General features: G+C 43.8%; 1 protein-coding gene across 2 annotated transcripts in view; it reads left to right on the top strand.

The window, feature by feature from the left end:
* col5a1 (procollagen, type V, alpha 1) overlaps positions 1 to 24506 on the top strand; it is a 66569-nt gene extending 42063 nt beyond the window's left edge. The window contains exons 24-66 of one of the 2 annotated variants that reach the window (XM_029515459.1): positions 17 to 61; positions 1023 to 1076; positions 2026 to 2070; positions 2292 to 2345; positions 3104 to 3148; positions 3535 to 3588; positions 5017 to 5124; positions 6098 to 6151; positions 6525 to 6578; positions 7379 to 7423; positions 7617 to 7670; positions 7755 to 7799; positions 7915 to 7968; positions 8055 to 8108; positions 8193 to 8246; positions 8846 to 8953; positions 9071 to 9160; positions 9603 to 9656; positions 9944 to 10051; positions 10155 to 10262; positions 11382 to 11435; positions 11570 to 11623; positions 11719 to 11826; positions 11924 to 11977; positions 12093 to 12200; positions 14450 to 14503; positions 14616 to 14723; positions 14850 to 14903; positions 15004 to 15057; positions 15174 to 15227; positions 15353 to 15406; positions 15499 to 15606; positions 15765 to 15818; positions 15902 to 15955; positions 16219 to 16326; positions 16544 to 16597; positions 16685 to 16720; positions 16797 to 16850; positions 16992 to 17259; positions 18140 to 18252; positions 19829 to 19897; positions 22688 to 22921; positions 23106 to 24506. In XM_029515459.1, coding sequence (XP_029371319.1) covers positions 17 to 61; positions 1023 to 1076; positions 2026 to 2070; positions 2292 to 2345; positions 3104 to 3148; positions 3535 to 3588; positions 5017 to 5124; positions 6098 to 6151; positions 6525 to 6578; positions 7379 to 7423; positions 7617 to 7670; positions 7755 to 7799; positions 7915 to 7968; positions 8055 to 8108; positions 8193 to 8246; positions 8846 to 8953; positions 9071 to 9160; positions 9603 to 9656; positions 9944 to 10051; positions 10155 to 10262; positions 11382 to 11435; positions 11570 to 11623; positions 11719 to 11826; positions 11924 to 11977; positions 12093 to 12200; positions 14450 to 14503; positions 14616 to 14723; positions 14850 to 14903; positions 15004 to 15057; positions 15174 to 15227; positions 15353 to 15406; positions 15499 to 15606; positions 15765 to 15818; positions 15902 to 15955; positions 16219 to 16326; positions 16544 to 16597; positions 16685 to 16720; positions 16797 to 16850; positions 16992 to 17259; positions 18140 to 18252; positions 19829 to 19897; positions 22688 to 22921; positions 23106 to 23252 — 3342 coding nt within the window. In that variant the 3' untranslated portion in view covers positions 23253 to 24506. Of the gene's footprint in view, positions 1 to 16; positions 62 to 1022; positions 1077 to 2025; positions 2071 to 2291; positions 2346 to 3103; positions 3149 to 3534; positions 3589 to 5016; positions 5125 to 6097; positions 6152 to 6524; positions 6579 to 7378; positions 7424 to 7616; positions 7671 to 7754; positions 7800 to 7914; positions 7969 to 8054; positions 8109 to 8192; positions 8247 to 8845; positions 8954 to 9070; positions 9161 to 9602; positions 9657 to 9943; positions 10052 to 10154; positions 10263 to 11381; positions 11436 to 11569; positions 11624 to 11718; positions 11827 to 11923; positions 11978 to 12092; positions 12201 to 14449; positions 14504 to 14615; positions 14724 to 14849; positions 14904 to 15003; positions 15058 to 15173; positions 15228 to 15352; positions 15407 to 15498; positions 15607 to 15764; positions 15819 to 15901; positions 15956 to 16218; positions 16327 to 16543; positions 16598 to 16684; positions 16721 to 16796; positions 16851 to 16991; positions 17260 to 18139; positions 18253 to 19828; positions 19898 to 19962; positions 20032 to 22687; positions 22922 to 23105 lie in introns of both variants that reach the window. The other variant, XM_029515460.1, reaches the window with a different exon arrangement.
* Positions 24507 to 25019: the final 513 nt, after the last annotated feature.

Here is a 25019-nt window from a genome sequence, read left to right as displayed (position 1 = left end):
TGTGTCCTCTCCACAGGGACTCCCGGGGCCCCAAGGAGCCATTGGACCTCCTGGAGAGAAGGTAAGATGCCACACGTTCTCTGAATAGTTGCTACTTGAAACGTAGCACTCCACAGAGACAAAAAATAAAGAAATAAAGAAATAAATAAAACGCAGCCAGGCTGATAAAATATTAATAAATACAGTCCCCCCAAAAATGTATGTAACTGCAGGAAATTGTCTCATTCATTTGCATGAGCTGAAAGCCAAGTTCATGTCTTATTCAGTTCAAAAATGCTTATCACACTGATGTGCGTACACGCCCTCATCGGCAACACAAGACCAGATCACACAGACAGATTTTAATCCTGATACATTTTAATCCAATTTCAGCTGAATCACATTTGCCGTCTGATGTGGTAGATATTCAGTGTATTATTGAACAGCTGGAATTTGAAAACAAGCAATGCAAGCATTACGCTCCTCCTTATTTTTACAGAAACATTAGAAGGTTACAGTATTCAAGGGAGGATAATAAGGTGAAACAGGCACAAGATCAATTATTCGCAAATCTTGGTTCAGAGATATAATCAGCTATTAAAACCCAGACGTACTGGATAATTTAATTCATAAAAAAGTCAGCACACCATTCAACCCTGAATCCAAAGCCAGCTGCGTTGCTGTTTGTGTATTTTAGTGAAACCAGGGTTGAAGTAAGAGAAACAATTCGACAACCTTTAGCCATGTTGACTTGACAATGGATGAGTTCATGTTCGTGTTTGAGTGCGATTCCTTCATTTTTCATTTGACACCACCATCTCGTCAACATTTTATTTTCCACAACACATCATTGAAGTAGCAACCTCAGCTCTACTTGACTCCAGTAATTAGAACATGTTGGCTCGCTAAGATGGTGAACATGTGGTGGTGGTGTTATGATGGTCAACATTAAACCTACTAAACTCCACCTCTGATTGCCTTGTGTTGCTGTAATGTCTTATTAAGGCATGTCTTTTTACCCTAAATACTTCTTTTCTGTTTAGGGTCCAACTGGAAAGCCAGGCTTGCCAGGAATGCCAGGAGCAGACGGTCCACCGGTGAGTTAATGAAACGTGTGAAAGTCAACATATCCTCTGTTTTTCTCTCCCAGTCGATAAAAAAGTATTTATAATCAACAACAAGCGGCGCAACAAATTTTAACCTTTTAGAACCACTCAACACGCTGAAAGCATTCAGAAATTATTATTTGGCTGAAACGTAAGTATGATGCCTCACAAATTACGACAGCTGTGTGACAACAGAGCAATCTCCCCACACATGCGTATGTACATGCAAATGGCCTCTCTCTTCCTGCCGCTGCACAGAAGATACACCTGTGCTCATGGCAGATGTGTCAGATGTGCAGGTGACACCGGAGAGAGAGAGAGACAGAGACAAGGAAGGCGGATGAATATGAACAACTGTAGTGAAAGGAAAAGACAAGGAGACAAGGAGACGGTGTGAAAATGAGGTGAAAGACGTGAATGAGACATCGAAGATGCGTCCTCCATCAAGTGGAACATTTTCTTGCTCAATCTGAAAGCCTCCCTCCCTGCTCCTCATTTCTGTCTTCCCTCGTGTCTGATTTCTTCCTCTCCCTCTCTCGCAGCACTAAAAACCCATCACAAAGTCGGCAGAGCTCCTTTGTCTCTTGAAAATGCAATCAATTTCCTTCAAACCCATTTTATTTTTCCAACACCCATTTGTGTATTAGATGTGTGTATTTTGCAAGTACAAAATGTGTGCAGTGTATTGTGATGTATCACAACTTGCAGTCTTGTCTTTTAGAGCCCAGTAATAGCTTTTAGTGCCTCTTAAATATTCCGCATTAAGAATAAAAATCCCAAATGAGATTGAACTCTAAAGATTCTGATTCTAATTTTCCAGTTTGATACGTCCTCCAGTCGTTTTACAACCTAATCCCTCAGTTATTGGGGGTGTTGTAGTATTTATGGCAGTAATTACTCTGAAATGAGATGCAATAATATTTCTCTTAATAATTCACAGGGTCACCCTGGAAAGGAGGGGCCCCCTGGAGAGAAAGGACACATGGTAAGTTTCATTTCTTTCTCTCACTTTTGGAGCTTCTTTTCTTAATTTTTTAATCGTTTTCCTAAGTTTCTGTTTCCCTCCCCCGTCTCAGTTCAGACGAACATGCATTAAACTTTCTGCATTAATGCTCTTTAGATAACACTTGCATTGTGTATGTGTGTGTGTGTGTCTGTGTGTGTGTGTGTGTGCTACAAATTCTAACCAAACATCTCTTGCCCCAGGGCCCCGCTGGCCCTCAAGGACCCATTGGTTATCCTGGCCCCCGAGGCGTGAAGGTGAGTTGATCATCATCAGCTAAAAAATTCATGTGTATTATTATCTCCTGGTGCTTTGCAAGTAACAGCTGTTATCAACTAACAGTTCCCCGCTAGTTTATTAAAGTTCCTCTGAAGGAAAAAGATTTCTCTACGCAACTGAGTATGATTTAGTAAAACATTTTTCTTTCGCAAATTAACAGCTCCAGTGGCTTTTGTCACAGTGACATAAAAAAAAAAAAAAAACTATCTTAGTGAGACAAATAAAACTAGAAAGTCAACTTTTCAGATCTTACATCATTCAGCCAGCGAAGCTGAGGTCAGCTACAGGAGCTGAAAACAGCTCAAGGCAATCCGCCCTTCTCTTGTGTGGTGTCATTAGCAGCTGATAAAACACGACCTAAGAAATCCCATTGAATAATTCTTAGCAAGCGAGTGAGACTGATCCAATCATTAAAGACTCCACTCAAACTGGCTACCAGACCCTTATTTATAAGGCTGCTGTCTGGGAAGAAGATCAGACAGGTTAGGAAGCGAAGCTGTGATGGTTTAATGTGCTAAAACGCAGATTAAACACATCTATATGCATCCGTCACTGCAAAGCACACTGGTTTGACATGAGTGGGATTAAAATAAATAAATGTATAAATAAAAGACAATATGCCACATCAGATAACTTTTGTGACTTCAGATTGGCGGTTAATGTCCTCCCGTCACGGTGAGCCTTGTGCCTTTGCATCCTGTCAACCTCGTAACGTCTTTCTATTCTTGCATCACAGGGAGCTGACGGTGTGCGCGGTCTTAAAGGGAACAAGGGTGAAAAGGTAAGAGAGAGCTCAGCTAGTCGGCTGTGACTGCATGAAATGAGGAGCCTGAACTTCAGAGAAATTGAGTTATTTGTGTGAATGATGCTGAACATTAATGGTGGTGATGAGGAGAGCCGTGGAGGTCTTGCGTGAAATCTTTCATGCTAATGATATTCTCAAGGAAATCTCCTCTGAAATTTGCTGGAACAGAAGAAAATGGAAAAAAAAAAAAAAAAAAAAAAAGCATAATCAAGAGTTTCTATGGCAACACGGGATCTCACCAAGACTCCACATCTCCGTGTGTGTGAATTTGTGTATAAATATTACACAAATGGTTTCACCATCTGTATTATCCGGTCCTCTCTCCTTCATTGCATCCTCACCTCTCCTTATTTTCTTGTAAGGGAGAAGACGGCTTCCCCGGCTTCAAGGGAGATATGGGTATCAAGGGCGACAGGGTAAGGCGTCTTTGTTTGCGATTTACTCAACTGGATGTGTCAGTCATGTTTTGCGTAGTGGAACCATCATCAGATGAATTAAACTAATTAGACGGCTGCAACTTGTGAATTGTTTCTATGGCGAAATTTTGTCGACGTGGTCGGTGACCTTTACTCAAACTAAGTCAAAAGACCAACCGTGTCTGTCACCTTAGCCCCTTATGGCTCATACCTCAGTGACTACCATGGGATTGTGGGTAATGAGCAAACATAAGGTGTTGTTGCACCTGCCAGCTGTTATTGTGCGTGCGTGCAGATGAATTTACGTGAGCAGTTTTTCTATTCCTTTTCTGTCCCCCCCTACCACTCTCCTGTCAGGCCAAACCTCGGCAACTAAGAGAAACAGAAACAGCCTCATTGTTCTAACCCTGCCATGAGGGATTCAAATTGTCAGGTCAAAGGAAAGGCAAACATAACCTGCATCAGTTGTCACTTCAAACATGAAAACTACAATCTCTGACCCGGTTCTGTGTATCAGAGTATCAGAGTGTATCAGAAAGAAAGGAGAAATCAATGGCACTTTAAACCCTTCAAGCCCCGGAGGGGGACATGGGGGGCTGCAGCTTGTTTTCCTCTGGAGATCCAACAGATCCTGATGAAAGCAAAGATTTGAGGAGGCCCACCACTCCGGAGGAGACACACATGGAGTTGAATCCAAATGAGTAATTTTTAAGCACGCCTATGAAAAGCGCGCATTTGACCGCTCAGTTTGAAGTGTTCTCTTTGATGAGCTCACAAGTACGAGTCAACCAGAGTTTGCTTGATGCCGTTTTATGTGTGCCGGACTGTGGGTGCGCGCACACGCCCGCCCACTTGTGCAACTCTTCACAAGCCTTTAACAAGATGCCTTTCACATGCTTCTGCATCTGCATCTCCCCGGCAGTGGCTAGTTGTCAGTGCGACTCTGTACGCCATCGTTTAGTGTGTGTCCTGCTCAAAGGAGTCACACACGTACAGAGAGATGCAATAATGAGATTGCTAACTGCTGTGAGAGGACAGGCTATGAGGGAAAATAGCCTTTTTTCACAGTATTTTGAAGAATGTGACCTAAATTTGACAGAACAGACAGACAAAGCAAGAAAGTTATCCAGTTATATATAGAAATCTCTCATATTACAACAGAAAATTGTGCGTCGGTGCAGGACACCACGCCTCGTTGTAAAGTTTGGGATGCAGCAGATGAGCAAAATTCAAAAAGCATTCTGGCCAACTGTGTTAAACACAATTCCACTAATTCACATGTAGTGGCATCTAACCATCTAACCCTACATCGATACATGTATTTATTTGTTATTAGACACGTTTGAATATTCCCAACATGGATGTGAAAGAGAGCAGTCTCATCTTAATCACTTACAAGTGGCCCCTCGTGCTTCTTTCCTTTTGCAGGGTGAGCTCGGACCAGCAGGACCCAGAGGAGAAGACGGTCCAGAGGGGCCAAAGGGTCGCTCAGGTCTCCCAGGAGATGCAGGTCCTCTTGGCCCAAGTGGTGAGAAGGTAATCTCAGTCCTCTCAGTTCATTTGGCTGCGATAACTAAAGCGTGCTGATATCCCACATGTCACCAATTCCTAGATTTCACATGGACTAATAAAAACAGGAGGAGTGTTATTTTGCATTATCAGTTATGTTTGATCTGGGGTGATGCCTCAGCAGGCCTTGACGAGGGAAATAGTTTTTCTGATTGGCCCACTTGGAACAGTCACAGATTTTTTTTTTTTACCACTGCTGCTCTTGAACCGACTGGAAGCATAAAATGGATTCAGTCCTTAGCATTCTATTATCAGGAGGATGAATACTTAGTAAGCTGAAGATACTTAAAATACAGCCTCTCCGTGATCTCTCAGTCAAGGTTAAAAGTGGTTGGCTAATGAGGAAGTCACTGAGCGTGTGAACATGTTGATTTGGCAATTTATTAGCCATCGAGCACGAGGTGTTGTTTTTTTTTTTTTTTTTTATCCATATTTCAGCATAATAGATGTAGACTTTGGTTTTATCAGAGGCTCTACACAAAAGAAAACATGCTGCCAATGATGCCATTACTCTAATTATTTACATTCACAGCTTCTCAGATGTATGCGGTCTGTGTTTAGGTTGGCAGGATACCCGTTAGCAGAATTGCTATTGATAATTTCGTTATTTCATAGCTGACATAACCCCCGCAAAAAAGGTCTTTGATGCAAAGTGACTTTAATATTATGTCATTATATTTAACATAATCATCAAAAGCTTTGAGCAATATTGAATCACAAAATGCCTCAAAACACCAAAATAAAACAGATTTTACAAATGAAGTTCAGTTCACCTGTCAGAATACGACCCTACTGTGTGGAGTATCGCAGTTTAAAGTATCTGATGACTTTTGATCGTGGGAACTATTAACACAGGTGCGTTTGGAATAAAAATGCAGGATCATTCCCATAGGCATTGTGTTTATAACTTCTTTTTTTAATAAACCTTTCTCACCCGTAGGGTAAACTTGGAGTTCCCGGACTGCCAGGATACCCAGGAAGACAGGGACCAAAGGTAACAGCACTGTCACGAGTTCACCGATTTAAGCCAACATGTAATTACATTCGTGCAGCGAACATTTGAAAGAGAATAAAAAATGTGCATGCACAAAAAGCTGCTTTGTTGAGCCTTTGATTGTTCATCCTTTAGCCTCTTTGGGGCACAGCCACAGTCTGACAAGTGGACATGCTTGAAGCTCCCTGATCAAAGAGCCGGGGATTTAAAAATGCCTTTTGCTGTCAACAAAAAACTGCTGTTATTTACAGGTCACCCAGTGTCCTGTTCCGATAATAAGATGGGGATGTCGCGGGCAATAAACAAGGGACGTGATATTCAGGGTGTCTCTCTGTCTCTCTCAGAGATTAATTACTGTCTTTCTCATACACAGGGATCACAAGGTTTCCAAGGCTTCCCAGGCGCCAATGGAGAGAAAGGAACTCGGGTATGTCGGATAGACTTCTTATTAATCTCTCCATTCCTACAAGGGATCAATACGGACGCTGGAGACGGGCTCCCATCTGGGCTTCACATGCATCAAGCTAAAAAGTTGCATTGCTCAAATCTCTAGTTGTTGTTGTTGTTGTTTTTTTTTTTTAACCCGCAACAGACAAATCTGCTCCTACTTCTCCATCGCTTCCCCAACTCATTTCGCCACCACCAAAAACATAGTTTATCACTTTGTGATACTTGAGCAATGTTTCATTTTCTTGTTTAAGGGATGGGCCATTAGTTCGCCTGCAAGACTAATGATTTGTCACCACGAGTGGTGCAAACCAAATGAAGATTTTCATCTTCACAAAACATTTGTGAAGTTTATGAGACCAAGCCGCCAGACAGAAAGGGGATAATAGCACTATTAACATAGTTTCAGAGCACTTGTTTGAAACTTAAAAGCTACCCTAAAGATGTAATTGTTTCTCTCATTAAAGATGCATGCCGGCGCTGTAATATTTTTTTGTGAAGTCACCACATTGCGCGTTATTGTTTATTAAACTGTCTTTTTCTGAGATAATTATGGATGTAATGTACGTGATGATAAACACTGATGGTAATTTTGTAGCAGGTAATTTGTAATTAATGATAAAAAATGATCCCCGACTAAGTAAATGGGCCAATTCTGCTTAAATTTGCTTGCAAATGCGACCGTCTGCTGGCATTAGATTCATCCTTCCAGTGGATACAACCTCATAATGATGCAAGTACCAGTCCTTTGATCATTGTGTGTGTTCCTCGTGTCCACAGGGAACAGCAGGAAAGCCTGGCCCACGCGGACAGAGAGGACCAACGGTTAGTCTTACTCAGCAGACTCGTGCTTATATACAGATGGCGAGCTTGGCACCTCAGTTGAAGCGGAGGGCTCAACCTGGGCACGCCTGAAGGGGGAACCAAGCCGAGACAATAATTCAGCTCAACATTCTCAAGTCACAAATAACTCTCGGGACCCTTTTTGGGATTTTAATCATGTCATCTTTTTCTCAAGGGGCCTCGGGGAGAGAGAGGGCCAAGAGGACCAACAGGAAAAGCCGGACCAAAGGTATAAAATAATCTGCTGCTCATTGTTATTCTGCATCCACGCTGTGCTTAAAGTCCACTATTTAACCGCCACCTTTCCCTTCAGGGTAACTCAGGAAACGACGGCCCACCCGGACCTCCCGGCGAGAGGGTACGTATCCTCAGACGTCAGAAGTCATCAGGTTGTTTTAGCCTGATAACATCTATCTCAATCTGTATAATAAATAGCTGATCATTAACTGGTGACACTTGTGGTTTGTTTTCAGGGTCTGCCAGGGCCTCAGGGACCAACCGGTTTCCCGGGACCAAAGGGTCCTCCTGTGAGTCCAGATTCATATTCAGTGCACACTGTAGGAACCAACTGTGTCTTTTGCTGTGTGATCACGGATGCTGGTGTGTTTCTCAGGGACCTGCAGGGAAAGACGGACTGCCTGGACATCCTGGACAGAGAGGAGAGACTGTGAGTCCACTAGTCTGACTCATCAGTTCTTCATTGCACTTCTCACAAAATCAGATGTTGATGATTTTGTTTTCTAATCAACAGGGATTCCAAGGCAAGACTGGCCCTCCTGGTCCCCCAGGTGTGGTCGGACCTCAGGTGAGTCACAGTCCCCAATTAGATCAGCTCAACTTTTCACAGCTTCTGATGAATGTATCCAATTTGTGCATACACAAATTTCCATCTATGTGTATTCATATGAAAGTGCTTTTGCACGTAGTAGTAGAGCAACCCCGCAAAATGTGTCCGCGCATAAAGGCAGCAGGATTTTCACATCAAATATATCCCAGCATTTTGTTCATTTCACCAAAAAATCGGCCTTCGTACCTATATCTCATGAGCCGTGACCTAAGTGTTATAGTGTATATTCCTTCATGTCACCGGATGGGCTCATTAAAGAGACTTTCCCTCACAGCCGAGCAGCTAATGCCAAGAGGGCTGAGAACATTGATGATAATGGAGTTGTATGTGGCCTTAATGACTAGTAGGCCGCCCACACAGCAAATGTTCAGCCTCTCCACGCCATGTTTTGTAATAGCCGGGGAAATTCTAACCTCTTTTGTGTATTTAAATTGCTGATTTTGCTCTGAGTGCTCCCTCTGCCATCCTCTTCTTCACACCTCCTCTGCAACTGGCTTCAATGTTGTAGCATCCATCAGTTTATTTTTGATTCCTGCCCCCCCCCCCCCCCATTCCAGGGACCAACAGGTGAAACAGGACCAATGGGAGACCGGGGCCATCCTGGACCTCCAGGCCCACCTGGTGAGCAGGGTCTACCTGGAGCTGCAGGCAAAGAAGGAGCCAAGGTGAAGCTTTAATATCTCACTGGTTTGAGCACCCGAGCAGCACACAGCTGTCTACTTCTAAATTTTGCTCCTCATCCACTTTTTAACTCAGGAATGTCTTTGTGCTCTGACTTGCAGGGTGACCCTGGCCCTGCTGGCCCAGCCGGTAAGGATGGACCTCCTGGCCCAAGAGGTTTCCCTGGAGAGAGAGGACTTCCCGGCCCTGTCGTGAGTCCCACCCGCTACAACAATTGAGTACAATTCCTCCCCAAAAATTTGTCCTCCCAGCATGGATATTGCATAATAGTTCTGGGCTGTTAAATCTCTACATGACAGTGGTGAACCTCAAGAATCAGACATGACATCAGATCCCTGTGTGGGCTTCAGTAGAAGAACATTGTGCTCTAGGGTGTTTATTTTTTTACATTTTTTTCTCACTTGACAAAGTCATGTCCTGGTTGTTATGCAACACACTTATTTGTTGGCAAATTTAACTTTAGGGCTGCAGAAATTAGCTGGTACACCTGTTCCTCTGTAATGCAACGGATATTTGTAGCAAAAAAAAAAAAAAAAAAAAAAAAAACAGCTTTAGCTTGCACTTGTCCCCATCTCACTCTTCCCAAACAGATGTGTTTGTTTTCTTAAGCCATCGTCTTATTTTCCTCTGCAGGGGGCTCACGGCCTGAAAGGGAATGAAGGTCCTCACGGCCCTCCTGGACCTGCTGTGAGTACATTTTGCTGCATTGCATCCTCAGTGTGTCACTCTCATTCTCTTGCTCTTGCTCTCACCTTCCATGTTATGTCTCCATCTGTGGGAATAGTCTTTATAAGAAACTTCCCACACTCCTTTGTTCCAGGCTCTTACACAACATAATGATATGCAGTTTGTTTCTTACATAAGCGAGGTCTGACCTATTTGATAGATCCGCATGACATTTTGACTTTCTGTTAGAGTAGGAACTTTAATGGTTGCGATGTTTTGGCTCAACCATTCTGATGCTGTTTCTGCAGGGTTCTCCTGGTGAACGTGGTCCTGCTGGCCCAGCTGGACCTACAGGTCTCCCTGGACGTCCTGGCCCCCAGGGACCTCCGGGCCCTGCTGGAGAGAAGGGCGGACCGGTAAGAACATCACATCATCGAAATTACAGTGACATACATGGGGGAAAAAAGCTGATTTAGTATGGCTGACAACATTGTGCTGTCATCTGGCAAAACAAAATAGGGGGAGAAAGGACCTCAAGGCCCAGCTGGAAGAGACGGTATTCAGGGACCTGTGGGTCTGCCTGGACCTGGAGGACCTCCTGGACCTCCTGGAGAGGATGGAGACAAAGTGAGTTCATTTTCACAGTTTCAAGTGAAACTCAGAAAAAATGCAATAAAACTCTCCACGCCTTTGCATCATGCATGCACACATTCACACCGGCACAGAGTACATTCATAATTACCGTCTTTCAAAGACAGTTTCAAAGAAATTTTACAGCTGTGATCTAAGCCAGATATCCTTTTGTCTCTTTCCCCGCGACCTTAAACGCTTTGAAGAGAATTTGTCTGACAGCGTTTCCATCGGCTGCCAGATCTGTAAAGCGCAAACCTGCCTTGTAGCAGCTTTGTATCCTCCAGTACAAACAAACAGGAGGAGAGGGAGGAATTTTGTGGCGGTGACAGAATGTGTGAAAGTGACCCTTTGGTACTCAGAAGCAAGAATATCTCCACATCCTTTCTGAAAACATTTGCAGGAAGATCAGCTATGGAGATACTCAGAGGATAATCTCTCATCCTTTTGAAGAACGCCTCAGTTCTTAACAGGCCTTACAATGGTCCCCACGGTGTGGACAGACACGGAGAATTCAGAGGGTATTAGCCATGTAGATAAAGAAGATCTTGCAAGCTAATGCTTACACATATTCAGACACTTTCTTATTATAAGTCTTCTCCGTGGAGGAATGGACAGCACAAAAAGCCTTTATTTAAGAGACTAATACCGCCTCACAAACAGCATTGTGTCTGACTCAAACCCATAAGCTTTTGCTAGTTATAAGCATTATTTCTGCAAACACCCACAGCATGTGGAGGCTTTGATATAATAGTGCAAGGTTTGCCATCCTGGGAGTTCTGGTGGAAACAGGTTGAGAAAGGACTAATTATCTATTCTGTTTTGGCTGCTTTTAGCACCAGTGACTCAACCGGCATTATAAGCCCCCTTCAGATGTGAGCTTTGTGTGTGTTTTGTGTGGTTAGAAAAAAGGAGTGATGCAATTGGAAAGTACACACAGAAAGACTCGGAAGATGTGTCCTTACGACAGCAGAGTGTAGCAATTCCAATGTGCTTAGACATGTATACTGTTGCAGCTTGATGTTAATTTAACAAAATCGATTGTTGTGTTTTATCTCGCTGTCGCTCATGTTGGTTTCTGTCTTTGTTTCATACCATCATTATTACATTCTTCAGGGAGAGCTTGGAGAGCCGGGCCAGAAAGGAAGCAAGGGTGACAAAGGAGAACACGTAAGTTGTTTATTTACAGAATCCTTGAAAAATTCATGATTTATTCATTGCACCAATTCCTTCTGCATTGTTCTTATTCATACAAAGGTTTCGCATTTAAAAAAATAATTTAATGTGGTCCTTCTCCTCTGCAGGGTCCACCTGGACCTACTGGCCCTCAAGGACCTGTTGGAGCCCCTGGTCCAGCTGTAAGTGTCCAGCTTCAGTTGTGCACAGAGAACATTTGGCATCTCATTTGCTGCATCTTTAGAGCGTATGAGAACCTTCCTGTTACATTGTGCAGGGCGCAGATGGTGAGCCTGGTCCCAGAGGTCAGCAGGGTCTGTTTGGCCAGAAGGGAGATGAAGGAGCGAGAGGATTCCCTGGACCTCCAGGCCCAGTTGGACTGCAGGTGCAGACTATGATAAAAAATAAATAAATAAATAAATAAAATCCTATAAAAACCTTCGTTCAGACACAGTGATTTAAATCCTGTGCCTGCTCCTCAGGGCTTGCCTGGTCCACCTGGTGAGAAAGGTGAAACTGGAGATGTTGGCCAAATGGTAAGAGCTAAACGAAAATCTAATTACAGTCAATACACATTCTGAGTCATACGTTGCATTACAAGCAGAATGTAGTTTGTTTCTTACTGAAACTGGCTCCTCTCTTTCCCCAAAGGGTCCACCTGGCCCCCCTGGTCCCAGAGGCCCCTCAGGACCTCCAGGAGCTGATGGCCCCCAGGGACCTCCTGGTGGTATTGGAAACCCCGGTGCTGTTGGAGAAAAGGTAAAGCCCCTGTTCTGTTTCAGGCTTGTTTGTGAGGCCCCTTTGCACAGCTTTGTATCTGTGCAGGCGCATCAGGGAGCACAGCGTCCATTTAGATGTGTATGAAATCGTACCTCTGCCACCACCTCCATCTGCCACTGTCATGTTTTTAGTGTAAACAGAGATATCTCCAAGGTCACATGAACTGCTTCCAGTTGTGTCAACAATAATTGCATCCGTCTCGAAGGCAATTAAGATTTAGATGCAACAAAAATTAAAAATGCGTTTTATTTACAAGCCTAAAGCCAGCAATATAGATATTGTCTACCAAAACTATTTTCTGTGCATAAATACACTCACAAATGGTGGTTTCTTTGACTCCTGGAGACGTTATTGCGAAAAAAGTTACATCAACTGCCCATGTGAATACCCTTATTTTGAACGCTGTAGAATCATATTTGTGGTTTGGTCTGCTGCACTTTCCAGATATGAGCAGTTTTCTCTCATCGACAGTCTGGTCTGAAGCCGCCTTTTGCTTTTAGTATGGATGAGTGGAGCTGTTGTGTGGCCATTATGGAAGCCCAGTCTGCTGCTTGCATTCATGCATTCATCCAAATGACAATGTATTCATCCTTCACCCCCCCCCCGCCCTTATTCAAGCGGCACTTGTGTGCAGACTCCCTTTTTAATTTTCACTTGATGAAAATTTTGTACAGTGGTAGACAACACAACAAAAGATTTCTGCCATAAATCCCCGACCACTAAGGCACCTGTCACAGTTTTTATTGTAACCTGCCTACTAAACAGGTGTGACGCTGTTTGTATCCAGCTGACTGGTTTTATAACACGGAGGAGGAGGAGGAGGAGGAGGCAGATTCAGTCTGCCAGACGTTTGCTTGAGTGCTCTGCGGTGGAGACTGCGAATGATACGTCTCTACAAGGTTTTTTTGCAGCCATTAATATTTCACGTCTATTTATATGATGCCCTTTTTAATGGGACATGAATTTTTTTTCTGCCATAGAGTGACAGATGCACAGAAACTCTAGTAGACAGGCTGCTATCCCCAACAGTACTGTTGCTTAGTGGAGAGGATGAATAAATACTCGGTGGCCCCGTACTTGCAATTCTAAGATGATGAATGCATTATTAAAAGCACCTCTCATAACATCATCTCCCACTCTTATTTGTTGCTGCTTTTTCATTATGGCAGGCTGGCAGCTTCTGCAGCTACTGGACTGCTGTGCTGTGCACTTTCAGCTCATTTTCTGATGGTGTGATTTGTTTTTATCTGGTTCAGTCAATAGAATCACCTTTTGCTCTTTCATCCTTTCCTTCTCCCGTGCAAACAAACACAATGCTCTTTTGGCTAATCACGCTTCCGCTGATCTGGCATTTCATTAGCCGGCTCAGGGAGCTGGCAAGCGATTCAGCTCAGATTTTTTTTTTTAAACACATCGCTCATATGATGGTGATGAGCAGCTGTCTTTCATGCTCTCCCTTTCCCTGTTCTCAGCAGATTTTCCCAGCATCCCGCTGGTGGACATAAGCAGGCTGTTGTTCGGATACAGCCATGCCCTCTGCAAGGCTTTTCAGATGCAGCATAGCATAAAAATTGTGCTCTCAATCCAGAAGGATCAGTCGTGCTTTTTAAAAACAGGTGCACCAACTGCTTGGAGTAGATTTCTTGATGGAAGCAGCAGACATCGTGGAAGACGGCCAAATGCTATTTCAAAAGTATCTCTTGATGCTCCCAATACAGAGTTAGTGTTCATATGAGAGAGAATCTGGATTTGCTTTTCATAACAAATCGCCGTGTAGCTCGTTGGCGCTTCCCCGCCCAAACATGTCACAGGCTCATATTTTCCCCCTTGAAACAGGTGTGGCAGAGTGCATCTGCTGCAAAGCTGAGAGGGCAGGACCGTATTCTCATGTGACAGTGAGTAACGATAGTGTCCAGGGTATAGGTGAGTCAACAGGGCAACAATCCAGTGAGGCAGGAGGAAGAGGACAAGATATATGAGCTTAGTTCAGGGAGAATAGTGAGGTCAGCGCCCTCTTTTGCGCCAGCCACCCCATCCACCAGTCCTTGATGGATTGAAATCTCTCGTGTCATCTCTTTCTGTCCTCATTAAGGTGACAAGGGCACCAGGACAGTGCAAACTGCTCTAAATGATGAGATTCTTAGAACCGGGTTGGATCAACAAATCCCCTGCCAGATAATGCATGTTTCTTACCCTCTAACATCTCCTCTCCCTTTCTGTGTCATCAGGGAGATGCTGGTGAAACAGGAGAGCCTGGACTTCAGGGAGAAGTTGGCCCACCGGTGAGTTATCTGACTGTTTTCAGCATTTTTACATGATAAGAACCGACAGAGTACAAAGGCACCAATGATACTCTCGCCATTAACCACATCTCTGGTAATTGTATTATTCCAGGGTCCAAGAGGAGAACGAGGAGAAAAGGGAGAAGCTGGCCCAGCTGGTGCCGCTGGACCTCCAGGCCCCAAGGGTCCCCCTGGAGATGACGGTCCTAAAGGCAGTCCAGTAAGCTCTATTTTGGCTTCACTTTTAGACAATACAGACTTTAACTCACAGAGACATTTCACATTGGCCTGAAAATAAAATCCACTGTCTTCAAAATAAAGTAATACAGCCTTTATTGATTTTCAGGGTCCAAGTGGTTTCCCCGGTGACCCCGGCCCCCCTGGAGAGCCCGGTCCTGCTGTACGTATCCATGAGTCATGAATTTTGCCCACTCGATTCCTCACAGTTTGTTTTTGTTTGCAATGCAGCACGGCTGAGGTTCTTTTCAATTCTCATTCAGGGTTTAGACGGTCCACCTGGTGACAAGGGAGATGATGGAGAGCCCGGCCAGCCTGTGAGTGTTAATAACACATCTCTGAGTTTCATTGCTGTGAAATTAAGACTCATTTAAATTTCAATTTATTAAAATGTTTTCGTTTTAACGTTTACCCTCTTAAATTTTTAAACTAGGGTTCACCTGGACCCACTGGAGAGTCCGGTCCCTCTGGACCACCAGGAAAGAGAGTGAGTACTGTCCTGTGATCTCTCCTTTTCATCCCTGCAAAATTGTAGCAATGTTTTATTGTTCTGCCTTTGTATCCTACAATATTAACCTCTGTCATCTGTTTTGTTTTGTTCTTTTCAAATAGGGCCCCCCTGGTGCTGCAGGACCTGAGGGAAGACAGGGAGAGAAGGGAGCCAAGGTAGCACATCAAACAAAAAATACAGACGTTACTCCCACGAACAACAGTGACGAGTGACGACAAATGAAATGTGTCCTGTTTGTGTGTGAAAGGGAGAGCCTGGCTTGGAAGGTCCCACAGGAAAGACGGGCCCTGTCGGTCCTCAAGGATCGCCTGGCAAGCCTGGATCTGAGGGTCTCAGGGGTATCCCTGGCCCAGTTGTAAGTAAAACCTTTCTTACCCTCACACCAATTCGTCACAGTGCTTCAATAAAAAGCATGAACAGTGACTGCAGGAAGAACACAGAGGACGTGCTTTTCATAGAAAACAGCTTTTGGTTAGATCTAAAAACGCTGTTCATTTTTGTTTTTCTGTGAAGGGAGAGCAAGGTTTACCTGGACCTCCAGGCCCTGATGGACCTCCCGGACCAATGGTGAGTCAAAGTGACTCCTGACCTTTGACCTGAGATTGTCAGCATCAATTTGAAATCGTATTCACCTGGTATCCCTTTCACAGGGCCCTAGTGGTTTACACGGTTTGAAAGGAGACTCTGGTGTTAAAGGAGAAAAGGTGAGCCTCTCCAGAAGCAGCTGGGCTGAATGATTCAAAGTGTAGTATAAGCTGCAAGAAATACTGTAACAAAGACTAATGAATGTAATTTACTTACAGAGTGATTAGATCTGTTTTTTGCCTCCAGCCATCAGATCATTACCCTGATGATTAGAGGGTGTGTCAGATAGATATATTATGCCACTGAAGTTATAGTATCGGTGGCGTGTTATTGACCATTTGTATTGATAACTCTAAATGTACGTGTTGTTCTCCGTGCTCAGGGCCATCCAGGTCTTATTGGTCTCATCGGACCTCCAGGTGAACAGGGAGAAAAGGGCGACAGAGGTCTTCCTGGTCCTCCAGGATCATCTGGTCCCAAAGGAGACAGTGTAAGCAAACAAGAGCACAGAAAAAGTCCTACACATGCCCACACGCTGTATTTTTAATTCTTGTGCAGTGCTGCAGAAGAGTAGTGCCATTTGTGCCAACAATCTTCCCACCAAATGTTGTTGATAGTCTTATTTATATTTGCACGAGGGATAAACATTTCTCCTTCTTTTGTTAGGCAGCAGTTATGATTTCACAGCCTCTCTTCTTCTCCTTCAGGGCATTGCTGGTCCCTCAGGTCCTCTCGGTCCCCTGGGTCCTCCCGGATTACCTGTAAGACTCATCGTACACGACAGAATGTGTCTAACTCGATAGCGTGCGATGGCTGAGCTAAAACTGATGAGACTTTGTATCTTTTAGGGTCCTCCTGGTCCCAAAGGAGCTAAAGGTTCATCTGTAAGTGTTTGAACACGAAGCATTTCTCATGACATCCATAGAAGTCAGGTGATGACCTTTAATTTGTCTTCTTCAGGGTCAAACTGGACCAAAGGGAGAGTCTGGTGTACCTGGACCTCCTGGCCCTCCTGTAAGTCAATGCACTAATCTTTTCTCCCTCTTTTGAATCTCTGTATTATCTCGAGTGCAAGTCATTATCGCTCGGCTTTAATGCCTGTTTGCATAATCCCCATCCTTAACTCCGTCTCTTCCTTTCATCGCTCTTTAACAGGGTCCTCCTGGCGATGTTATCCACCCACTCCCCATCCAGGCCCCCATGAAGGGCAGGACGCGTAGGAACATTGATGCCAGCCAGATGGTGGATGATGCACCCATGGATGCCAACTACAAGGACTATGACGACGGCATGGAGGAAATCTTTGGCTCCCTCAATTCCTTGAAACTGGAGATTGAGCAGATGAAGCACCCGCTGGGCACGCAAAACAACCCGGCTCGTACCTGCAAGGACCTGCAGCTCTGCCATCCTGATTTCCCAGACGGTTTGTATCACATTCCATCTAAATGAGGCGTGAGGCTAATAGTCTAATCTATTTGCACCACGGTTATTAATTTCTGCGCTGGTCACACAGCTGCATGCATGCAAGAGACATTGTGGGAAAGACGATGCTGTTGGTTAGTACATTGGGTTGTGTTGTGTGGCTGTAGGCCTCACAAAAACAAAAACAGTAGACGCCCAAAAAATCACCAACCAATTCTTGTTAATTCTCAATCAACAAAAAGGCGTAACTGTCCATTAATGAGTCAATTGGCTGAAAAATAATCAGCAGTTTGAATTGATAGATTTGATAGATGGAGAAATGTCCTGCCTTTCATTTGTCATCATTTGGATTTTAATAGTGGAACACAAAAAATGCTGTTTGGCATCCCTGTGAATTTTAGATAATCCTGTCTAACTTTTTGACAGCAAAGGGATTTCAAAAATAATAGTCAGAGTTATCTCTGGCTAAGAAAATGATAGTGAGTAAAAGCTCTGTTGGATTCTGAATATTTCAACAGCTCACATGTCAAGTGCCATGCACTTGACATGTGAGCTGTTGTTTAAACAAATAAAATTACTTAATCCAAGTATTTTCATTGCAGAATAATGTTCCACCTCAGCAGCAGCACAACAATTAATAATAAATATACAAGCAGAATGAAAGAGTCAGATTTTTGGCGACGTTTTCTCTTTTTATCCCCGAATATAAAATAGATGAACATTGGATGATAGTGTGGGCAAAGTGACAAGAATGATAACACCGGCTGTCTAATGTCAGATATTGCCTTGACCTGAAAGAGAACTGTGCAGGCTTCGCATATGCCACTCTATAATTGCAATCTCTGTATCCCCCCCCCCCCTCCATCTCTCCATCCCTTCAGGTGAATACTGGATTGATCCAAACCAGGGCTGCTCTCGGGACGCCTTCAAGGTTTACTGCAACTTCACAGCGGGTGGAGAGAGCTGCATCTTCCCAGATAAGAAGTCTGAAGGGGTAAGTCTGGCCACACATACACAAACAGTAACACAAACAACAACACATACACACACTCATGGGACAGCCAGGTTAAAGCAGACTGCTGCTATTCAATTCAAACAAACATTTTGAGCCCTTTGTGATTTGATTGACGGGGAATGAGCATAAGCTTGACACCGCACTTAGGTGAACAACACACACACACATCTGAGACTAACTGGGATGCATATTGTATACATAACCTGCACATCTCAAGACAGCGCTGCCTGCATCGGCAGCGAGAACTGTATTGTACCTACTCATGTGCTTGTATAATTAGCCTCCATGACACTGCCTGGTGTGCTGCTATGAAGAAGACATGGGAGATGACTCAACACCACGACTCCCTACGTTTCCCAGGAGGGCCGGAGTTATTTTGCAAGCGTGCTAATCTCAGTTTAGTTTTGTCACTTAAAACGGCAGGGAGAAAACTCCCCCATACAACGTTTTCAGATGGAAATCCATTAAGTCCTCCATCACCTTTGACAGATGGCAGGAATGCCTAAAAGATGTTTGGTTCATTATGCAGGAGTTTGTAGAGGAGAGTGGCAGAGTGGTGAAACACTGGTACCTCTGTCTTTGACAAGTCGAGGAGGTTGTGTAATAGCACAGTGCTACAGCCATTTTAATGATCCCACTCACCGAGCCTCAGAGGAGCAGGAGTTTGCTTAAGCTCAGAATAATGAAACCGACTTTTTATAGCGCGCTGCTGATGGGCGGCCCTCGCTTGTGTCGGCGAGGGCGAAGAGAAAAGCCTGCGCTGTCAGTCCTCGCGCTGAGACAGAAAACACTCCCACGTGTGTTTAGATTGGCACAGTTATTATAGGAGCACATAGTGATGCTGTCCACGACTGTACAGCGGAGCCAGGCGCTGCTATCATAGATCCTAGAAGAGGAGAAAGTCACAGCGAGGATACATGTCCTCCTCCGCTCAGTTGGTGCCGGTAAAAACAATTGAAGGTCACTTTCAAGGCAGCAAGAGTGTAAATGCATGCCATCTCCTGATGATAAGGTGATCCACGGCCCATCATTCATTTACCCATTAAGCTCTTGATCACGTTTCCATATCAAAACACTACTCCTTTATAATTACAGGGAAATGTATTATTTTCATGCCTGAGACCCAAAGAGCCGGGCCCTGCTGGCCAATTTGTGGCTTTTAATGGCGAAACATAGCCAGCGCTCCCTTGACTGCACAGCACCAACACTGAACAGCAGGGATGGAGCTCGGCCACGGTATAGGAGCTCCTTGCAGGCGATCGTTTCTTAATTAATCACTGTGTACTCATGAATTTTTCAGCAGCAATTAGCTGCCAGCCACAGTTTGTACTGTACAAAATGGCATAAAGACTTGCTAAAATCTTCTGCCCGGGTCCGATTGCTGTGGTCGGTCTCACTAAATACTGTTTCAGGGCTGGAGGACCCTTCAGCGGACAAAGAGGGGAGAGCGAAAACATAAATAAACTGATGTGTGTCTGTCCAATCTGTGCCCTCTCTTTAACACGCTGCTGTTTTTTCCTCCTCCTGCTCTGCCTCTGTTGATCCATGCCCCCAGGCTAGGCTCACATCCTGGGCCAAGGAGAATCCCGGTTCCTGGTTCAGTGAATTCAAACGTGGTAAACTGGTAAGCCAGACTTCCGACTTCCTCCAGTCCCTTTCCCTTCCCTGAAAGCCTCTTATATTTTACAGAGCAAAATGGCAAAATGGCCCAAAGACTCGCCGGGCACATGGTATAGTCACTACAAGAGAGGTTCCCTGGTAAGTGGCCCCGCCTGTGGCCCCAGAGTCTTAGCTCCGGCCTCGACTCTGTGTGCCTGAGGCTCTGCATGGTTCTGGTTCTGCCCTACAAGAGTATGTATGTACACTGGCACCTTGCTCGTTCCATAAGTGTGGTGCATGATTCAGCATGGGCTGCACTCACCTTCAGTCAAGCAACACAGGAGATGCTCTTCCGAGGAAATGCAGGAGAGGTGTGTGTCCGTGTGTGTGTGTGTGTGTGTGTGTGTGTGTGTGGACCGATACAGGCAGGATTTGATTGTGCTGAGGCAACACATCTGTCATCTAAAAAGAAAAACAGCGTCCAGCTGTTTTACTGCAGAAATCTCTGACTGTATTATCCACTCTGCCACACCTCTGCTACATTAAGGGGGCATCTTGTAAGAGTGACTGCGTGCCTCAACACTCCCCATGACTCACGAAGGATGTTTACAGCCACAGATAGCTCATTTAGCAGAGTGCACAAAAACACGGAGGAGTGAATACATCAATTTACACTTCTTTCCTTACACATTACGTTTTTTTTCTCAGCTGTAACTCTCAACAAGTTCCTGCCTCAGCAGGTCATCCATTCTGGAGGGTGGTGGGGGTATCATTCCCAGTCTACAGCCATCCAACTACACTCACACTGTCCCCTCGTAAACACCGCTCAGATCTAGCAAAGTGGTTCTGAGTCAAACAGGTCAGGCACTCAGTCACCACCCAGGGGCTTCTGGGTATTCAGTCACTGCTGACTTCCGGCTATGATGATAAAGAGGTAATGTTTCTCTGGTGATGGCGGAGCTGGATCCACACGCTGTGCGGGGCAGGGAGGGGAGGGGGTGGGTAAAAAAGGGAGAGCATGGGGAGGATCTATCCACTCTGAGGACAAAAAACCCTCAAAGTGGCTTTTAATTTGAGCCGCAGTACCGACACTTAGACGTAAGCTGCAGAACAGATTCTGGAGTGTTTATATCTGATTCATGAGCTAATTGAAGCAATCACTGGCATTAAATTGTTACGCACGAATAGATGGAAAAGATGATTAGATCTGTTAATATGAAGCACGAGTGTCGGTACTTTGGCTTTGTATGTATGTGAATGTATGATGTGCGTGTGTGTGTGTGCGTGCGCAAGTGCAAAGTCTAGAAAGTCATCCAGACACACCCAGACTCGGACGGTTTGCTGCTTTGGCTGCATGGCGTGAATGCTGCATGTGCTTTATCCTCAGTAAGTCCTGTTTGTCTGAAAGACGAAGCAACCGTGTGGATCTAATGGATTCCTGATGGTTGGTATGCCGCACGTTACTTACGGACGATAGAACGAACTGTGACTGCTTTCAGACCTGCTCTCTTATCAGTCAGGATTACAAAGCCCAATAATCAGCTTAATGGGATGTAGCTTAATTTTTTTCCTTACAGGAACTCAAACATGCATAATTCTGGGTTAATTACAGGTTAATTACCTGGCAATTAACATATCATTACCACAACATATTTCACATTAAGATAATTGAATTTTCGTAGTTTTACCATAATTTCCTTGTATTGGGCCCCTATTTTACATAATTACATAATCAAGATTTAAATTAGGTATTCAGTTCTGCTTATGTTTTGCACAAAGTCAGATTTTTCCACATTAAGCTTTGCACATCAGAACAGCTCGCAGGCATTAAGCCCTGGAAATGTTCGGCAGCCTTCCTCCAGCTCTATATCTAATGTCACCTCCTGATCTATTTTCTTAGCGACTTTAGTTTGAGGCTTAACATTCTTTGTTGCCAAAGGCTGCAGAGATTTAAGCATTAGTGTCAACAAATCTCCATGGAAAGGCAAAACCTAATGTTGAATTGATTCCACAAAGTCTCATATAAATGTCCGCTGTCGTCCCCCCTCATTATGATGAACGTGGGCAGAGTAGGTAACCTTGAAATGCCATTCTGCTTCTGTAAATGAGTGTATTTATCCGCTGCTGAGAAAAAGGTATTTGCCTCAGTCTAGAGCTGTAAATTGAAATTGGAAAATGGACCAGAGCCACATCCAAACTGGTGCTGCAATATTTTAGGAAAACGTACAATAACCATTAAATGAAAGCTGAAAGTTGTCATTCTATCTGAATTTGGAAACTGCAATCATAAAATCTGCCAAAATAATCACAATAATAAATGTGTCTTCAGTAGGTTCATTCAAAGCAAGAGAATAAAAATGTCAGACTGTACTCAGAGAAACTCGAGCATCGTTTGGTTTTGGCCCGAACACAGAATATATTGACAGTAAGAAAAATACAGAATAACAACAAGATGATCCTTTAAAAATCAGGTCAGTCTGCTCTCCGTCTTATTTAAGCCACTTGCACCATAAATTCTGTTTGTTTTGTCCATGCCGTCCCTCAGAGTGTGGCCGTTCATACAAATCGTGTCCTAGAAATCCCAACTCAGCAGTAAGAACAGGAAAACAAATTACAAGTTACAAATGAATTCAAAGCGACTCCCATGAGGCAGAAACGGCGCACAGTATAGACGAGAGTGGGTTCAGTAAATCTTTTCAGTATTTTCACCATATCCCTCGGTTCTCTCCTCCTGGTGTTCAGTTTGTGCTCCAATCCGATCTGCATTTCTTTTTCTTTCCCCCCCTTTTTTTTTTTTTTGTTTGTCTTCTTGTAGCTCTCCTACGTGGACGCAGAGGCCAACCCGATCGGCGTGGTTCAGATGACGTTCTTGCGGCTGCTGAGCGCGGCGGCCAGACAGAACATGACGTACAACTGCTACCAGTCGGTGGCCTGGCACGACCAGGACCAGGACAACTATGACAAGGCCATCCGCTTCCTGGGCTCCAACGACGAGGAGATGTCTTACGATAACAACCCTTACATCCGCGCCCTGGTCGATGGCTGTGCGGTGAGTCAAAGATGGTGGGGATGTGCGTTCGTGCAGCTGGCGGGAAAATAGTTTCTGTTGTCTTAGCAGTAGTGGCACAGTCAATAAGCCCAACTCAGTCCTGCCAAGAGTGTGATGTTTTTATTTCAAAAGAATATTTTCATCACTCACTAACTCTCCTCCCTCCTGCTGTGTCTTTCCTCAGTTGAAAAAGGGCTATGATAAGACAGTACTTGAGATCAACACACCAAAGGTGGAACAGGTGCCATTTGTGGACATCATGTTCAACGATTTTGGCGGCTCCACGCAGAAGTTTGGATTCGAAGTGGGTCCGGTCTGTTTCATCGGCTAAGACTGTTTACGGAGCAAATGGAGAGAAAAAAAAAAAAACAAAAAAGTAAAAAAAAAAAAAAGAAGCATATTTTTGTTTTCTCAGAACAAACGACATTTGAACAAAGAATAGGACAATTGTATTTGTAAAAAAGAAAAAAAAAGAAAAAAAAGCAACTTTTTTTTTCCATAAAGCAACAAGTGTGAGTAAAATGAAATCAAGTCGAGAGTACAGTGAAATTCTTTTTTTAGGGATAGAGGAAAAAAACGAAATAACCTTGAAACCTCAGTGTGCCTTCTCCATCACATGCAAGTTTTGAAACTGGATGTCAGATCCTGCCTCCTACACAGCGCACACTCAGACACACACACACACACACACACACACACACACACACAAACAGCCCCATGTCATTACACTTGATTTTGTTTTCGTTTTTTTTTTTTTTTTTTTTTTTTTTTGTTTCGTTTGGTCACAAACAATGAAGGCGACCCTGAGAGCTGCAGCCGTTCCAGACGGTCGCAGTATTTACCACAGACTCCATCTGATTTGGCTCCTTTCCCTTCTTTAGCTCTGATCTCATGTTTTCCTTCATCTCCCTGGCTTCTTCCACTTGTCTTTTGTTGGTTTGTTTGCTCATTCACTACAGGAGCTTTGTTTGTGCATAATTGTCCTCCCCATTCTCTTTGGAATGGATCTATAATATAAATATATATAAATAATTTTTATGTTTGTAAGTACATTCTGTATATTTTTTTTTTTTTCCTGGTAATGTTTATTGCTTCTGGCTTCAAAACGTGCATGTGACTTTATGAATTGTGAGGTAGGAGATGATGGATACAGGGATAACATCAAAAAAAAACTAAATTAGAGAAATAATCGAAAGCGAGGAAATTCGACTTGTATATTGAAAAAAAAAGAAGAAGGAGAAAAAAAAACACATAGAGAGAACTAAATTGGGAAGTCCTGTCTTGTTGCAGTTGTGGAGCACATCTTGTTGTAATTTAAGAACAGAATGGAAATAAAGGCCAAAAACAAGCTCTGTGATATTATGTGACAGTTGATTTGCATAACAAACAAAAATAATAATCCATTCCTCCTTTTTGCGCCCTCTGAACAGAACACCTACCTTGGTGGCAATATTAACTTAATAAAATGCCTCTTTATTATTTTTTTTTTCCTGAAATACTCGTCTACCTGACAATGCAATGGGAGATGATATCACATTTTACTGAAAAAAAAACAAAAAACCAGCAAACAAACAAAAAAAACAAACCCCACGAAGAAATCAAAACATAGGTGCTATTTTCTCTCTTCTGTGGTGCTATGTATTTTTCTAGTTTGTGTTGTTTGAATGAAAGGAAATTTGTGCTGATAATATTCCATCACCAGCCACCCCTTTGACTTAACTAGTATATTTGGTGCAGGTGGATCTTTGCTGTATCCATTTTTATGTCATTTTATTTTGTTTTATTTTATTTTATTTTTTAAAAGAACATCCAACGGTGCCGTTTGCATGCCGTTTCCCTACACATCCACTCAGATCTGTGCAGCATGGCGGTGAGATGTTAGCTCCTTCTTACAAGTGTCTGACACTTGCCTCTAATGTCGGAATTTAAAAAAAGGAAAAAAGAAACAAAGATGGCGCAGTTGATGTTGGCTTTGCATTTCACCGCTCTCAAGAGCAGTTTACTCGCAGCTTGCTTCGGGATCACTCTATGCCACATCAGACTGATGGAGTCGAGAGGGGGAAAGAGTTGTGATTGGGCCAAATTGTTCAAAGGCATA

This window comes from Echeneis naucrates, chromosome 12, assembly GCF_900963305.1.
Source record: "Echeneis naucrates chromosome 12, fEcheNa1.1, whole genome shotgun sequence".
Taxonomy (NCBI): domain Eukaryota; kingdom Metazoa; phylum Chordata; class Actinopteri; order Carangiformes; family Echeneidae; genus Echeneis; species Echeneis naucrates.
Note: the sequence above shows the minus strand (reverse complement) of the source record. Positions and strands in the feature narration are given on the sequence as shown.